Here is a 1,444-nt window from a genome sequence, read left to right on the forward strand (position 1 = left end):
CAGTTTTTGGTATTCATTTTCTAAATGGTGGAGGCACACGCCAACAGTTTGATGACTGTCATTCATCATTTTTAGTCACAGTAATACCGGATACCGCGGTAAAATAGGGAGGAGCTTTGACGCTATCAACATTTGGACACCGCCCAACTCTAATGTATAATGCCTGCATTGTCAGTTTAGTGAAGGTAATGAACTGTGGCTTCTGCAACAGTTTACGGTGTAATAACCTGTCGGTATTAATGGATCAGAACTACTGTTACATCCTCTTTTTCTGTAACAAATGCACTGAGAAAAAGGGCATCAGAGCTGCATATGGAAAGTTTACAGAAGGCTTTTTCTCATTCGACGTATAACAACAGGAATAACTCGTCAAAGTAACTTTTCCTAAATACTCAGATTAATAATTTTCCTATTACTGTGAATTATTCCATGGCCCTTAAGGGAGAGTCTTTGTGACAAAACTATTTTTAATTTCTACATATTTTAAACCAATTAGTAAATCATTCAGGCATAATGATCATTATTTGTTATTGTTGTTATAATTATTGGTTTTAGACGAACTCAATATAAATATTTCCCTCAGTAACATTCAGTCACAAAATCATATCCAACATCTCAGCAGTTAATGTGAACTGTGAGCCGTTGTGAGATTAATAAAGGATTTGAAATAGTCTCAGTTGAAGGCTTTTATATCATTTATAACACTTTACCCGATGTTAGTTACACAGTTACTAAGATGCAGCGTGTGTATAAGAGTATGCAGGGGACATGTACGCGTATAACTGCAGTACTACTGTATGTACAGTGCTGCTTTCACCCCGGGCATGCTGGGAGTGCAGCCTGGAGGAAACACAGGCTGGAGTGTTGCACGACGGTAAAGGTAGCTTCTGGTTACAAACTTTGGACCAATCAGGACGCCGCTTTGCTTTCCTGCTGCAGGAGCAGCAGAAGTTCAACCTGGACCGCTCCACGAAGAAGAAACGAGCTCTAAAGTCAAACTGACAATGCGTATTCACTGCCGCTGACACTCCTAATAGCCAACAAATTGTCACTGAAGGAAACATTTCCGAGTAGTGACAATGTTGGGTATGTATGTGCCAGACAGATTTTCTCTGAAATCGTCAAATGTCCAGGATGGAATCGGTCTTTACACGGCGAGGCGAGTGAAAAAGGTTTGTTGTTTCTGACTGGGCAACTTTGTAACCGAGTGTACACGCGGGAAACGTTTTATGTTACTTTTAAAAACGGAATTCTAAGCGTTGTGGATAGTTTTTTTCTGTTCGCCGTGTTCCTTGAAGTCTCTGTCAGAGTCTCAGTCTAAACCCACGGTTCCTCTGACGTGACTGCCACGTAGCTACAGTAACTCCAGTTGTTTCTCCCGTTCACCTCAACACAATGTAGTCATGTCGACAAGGAAGGGGCTCGCGACTGTCTCGGGAGGCGC

At 41.6% G+C, this 1,444-nt stretch overlaps 1 protein-coding gene across 1 annotated transcript in view; it reads left to right on the forward strand.

The window, feature by feature from the left end:
- Positions 1-859: 859 nt before the first annotated feature.
- prdm5 (PR domain containing 5) overlaps positions 860-1,444 on the forward strand; it is a 39,204-nt gene continuing 38,619 nt past the window's right edge. Inside the window, exon 1 of the mRNA XM_032526420.1 lies at positions 860-1,172. Coding sequence (XP_032382311.1) covers positions 1,080-1,172 — 93 coding nt within the window. The 5' untranslated portion in view covers positions 860-1,079. The remainder of the gene's footprint in view (positions 1,173-1,444) is intronic.

This window comes from Etheostoma spectabile, chromosome 9 (assembly GCF_008692095.1).
Source record: "Etheostoma spectabile isolate EspeVRDwgs_2016 chromosome 9, UIUC_Espe_1.0, whole genome shotgun sequence".
Taxonomy (NCBI): domain Eukaryota; kingdom Metazoa; phylum Chordata; class Actinopteri; order Perciformes; family Percidae; genus Etheostoma; species Etheostoma spectabile.